The 2,568-nt window shown below is 41.5% G+C and overlaps 1 protein-coding gene across 1 annotated transcript in view; it reads left to right on the top strand.

Moving 5' to 3' along the window:
- Psma6 (proteasome subunit alpha 6) overlaps positions 1-2,568 on the top strand; it is a 17,373-nt gene that overhangs the window by 12,380 nt on the left and 2,425 nt on the right. The window contains exon 6 of the mRNA XM_028782477.1: positions 1,753-1,847. Coding sequence (XP_028638310.1) covers positions 1,753-1,847 — 95 coding nt within the window. The remainder of the gene's footprint in view (positions 1-1,752; positions 1,848-2,568) is intronic.

Here is a 2,568-nt window from a genome sequence, read left to right as displayed (position 1 = left end):
TGTCATTGTCCAGCAGCCAGGGACTAGTGCGTGTCGTGTATTGTGTGTTGACGGGCTGTGGGAGCTGCTTCTTAATGATGTCTCAAGGTTCAGGTTTGTTAGTTTAACCGTAGAATTGATGCCATTCAGCTCACGGGGGGGGGGGCTGCTTTTATTCACTTTATTTCTATATAATGCATATGAAACTTGAACAAACAAAATAGGAAAATGAGAAGACTAGACTCAGACTGGTGTGGTTACTATGATTGATAGACTCAAAGTGGGTTAAACTTTCTCGATAACAAAAGGAAAAACACTAAGATTTGGTGATATAGGTTTGTTAACATTTGTTTGTGTGTGTCTGCATCTGCAGACACTCATAGGAGTGAGGACCAATTTGCAGGAGGCAGTTCTTTTCTACGTTAGGGTTTGTGAGATTGAACCCCAGTTAGCTTTGACAGTAAGCACCTTTACCCACTGAGCTGTCTTGCTGATCCAGTAATAATTATTTTCATGGTTCCAAATAAAAGCAGCCACAAGCCAAGTTCTTGGAGAGCAGATTGTTTCCTAGTAAAAGAGTATGTGGACAGAGGGCTGGAAAGGGCTCAGTAAGTGCTCATCTAGTGAGCTCAAAGATCTCAGGTCAGACCCTAGAACCTACATTGAAAACAAAACCTACTTACCATGACACATGCTTGTGGTCGGAGCTTTGCTGACCAGCCCAGCCATGCTTAGTTCCAGCCAGTGAGAAACCCTGTCTCCCGAGATTGTCCTTGACGTTGACACCTACATACACTTTTTTTTTTTTTAAAAACTGGATATGATGGTGTACACATGTAATCCCAGCATGGGGGAGACAGGCGAAAGGATCATTGTAAGTTTGAGGCCAACCTGGGCTACGTAGTGAGTTCCAGAATAGTCAAGGCTGTAAAGCAAGGCCCTTTCTCAAAACAGACAAACTTTTAATTGTTTAATAATTTATCTTATACTCAAAGAAAATATAAAATATGTTAGTTCGAATCTAGAAGGTAGAATGGTATACCTTCTTTAAATGTTTCTTAAATTTATAGTTACAGTAATCACATCAGATATAAAACCATTTAAAGCATTCTTTTTTTTGTTTGTTTTTCGAGACAGGGTTTCTCTGTGTAGACCAGGCTGGCCTCGAACTCAGAAATCCACCTGCCTCTGCCTCCCAAGTGCTGGGATTAAAGGTGTGCACCTCCACTGCCGGGCCATTTAAAGCATTCTTAAATTGTCATAACTGTACACATTTTAAGGTAGTCATCATTCTGAATGACCAAATCTTTAATCTCTTTTGCAGTGGGTGCTAAACATACTTTGCTTATATTGATCATCAAGCAAGTCAATTTTTATCTATTTATTGGCTGATTGATTGATTTTGTTTGTTTTGTTCTTTGCGTAGCCCTGGCTGTCCTGTAACTCATTCTTAGACTAGGCCAGCCTCGAACTCAGAGGTCTGCCCGCCTCTGCCTCCCGAGTGCTGGGTTAGAGGTGTGCGCCACCACACTGGGCTGCAGATGAAGTTCTATGTACTCCATCTATTTTGTTTGATAAACTCCTTTACCTTGTGACCATTTAATAGAGGCAGATTATGTCAGGAGTTTGTTAGTGACATGCCTGTAGGACTGTGTCACTAAGCACAGAAGCAAGTATCTTGTAGTGTTACTAGTAAGCTTGGGGCAGGGGGCGGTGGGGGGGGGGCAGTGGTGACTGGAGAGCAATATGTTTTAATGTTGATGTTCTTTTTAGACTGCGATTACATGCCTGTCTACCGTTCTGTCGATTGATTTCAAACCTTCAGAAATAGAAGTTGGAGTAGTTACAGTTGAAAATCCTAAATTCAGGTGAGTTACATTTTCAGCCATGTGCTAAATTCTAGACTAGAAAGCTAGAGATATTAGGGTTCCTTTGTGTTATATTTACGTATGATGATGTGAAGAAATGTGATTCTCTCTTGTTTTCCCCAGTATCTGAGGATCTATTTCAAAACTTCTTGCAAATACTTAACAATTCTGGCACTGGGGAGGCTGAGGCAGGGGGATCATAAATTCAAGGGGCACCCTGGCTCATATAACAAAAACCCTATTTCAAAAAATAACAAATGACTAAAGGGTAGCTCTGTAGAAAAGTTCTCAACTTACATGTTGTAAAGTCATGGGTTCAATCCCTAGCACTGTAAAAACAAACAACTTTATTTGAGCTTTCTTAAAACAGAAGCAGCCTTTCTCCCTCTTCCAAGTAACTTTATATATAACACGAGAGCCGACACACGCACGCACACACACACACACAAATAGCCTTTGTACAAGAAGTATAATGAGCAATGCAGCTTGGTAGTGCGGTGCTGGCCTGGGATGCACGTTGCCCTGGATTTGATCCCTGACACTACAGCACATGAGTAGACAGAAAGTGAGATGGACTTCGGTCTTTCTTCTTCTTCTTCTCCTTCTTCTCCTCCTCCTCCTCCTCCTCCTCCTCCTCCTCCTCCTCCTTCTTCTTCTCTTCTTCTTCTTCTTCTTCTTCTTCTTCTTCTTCTTCTTCTTCTTCTTCTTCTTCTTCTTCTCT

Source organism: Grammomys surdaster, unplaced genomic scaffold (assembly GCF_004785775.1).
Source record: "Grammomys surdaster isolate TR1022 unplaced genomic scaffold, NIH_TR_1.0 98, whole genome shotgun sequence".
Taxonomy (NCBI): Eukaryota; Metazoa; Chordata; class Mammalia; order Rodentia; family Muridae; genus Grammomys; species Grammomys surdaster.
This window is presented reverse-complemented; position numbering and strand designations above follow the sequence as displayed.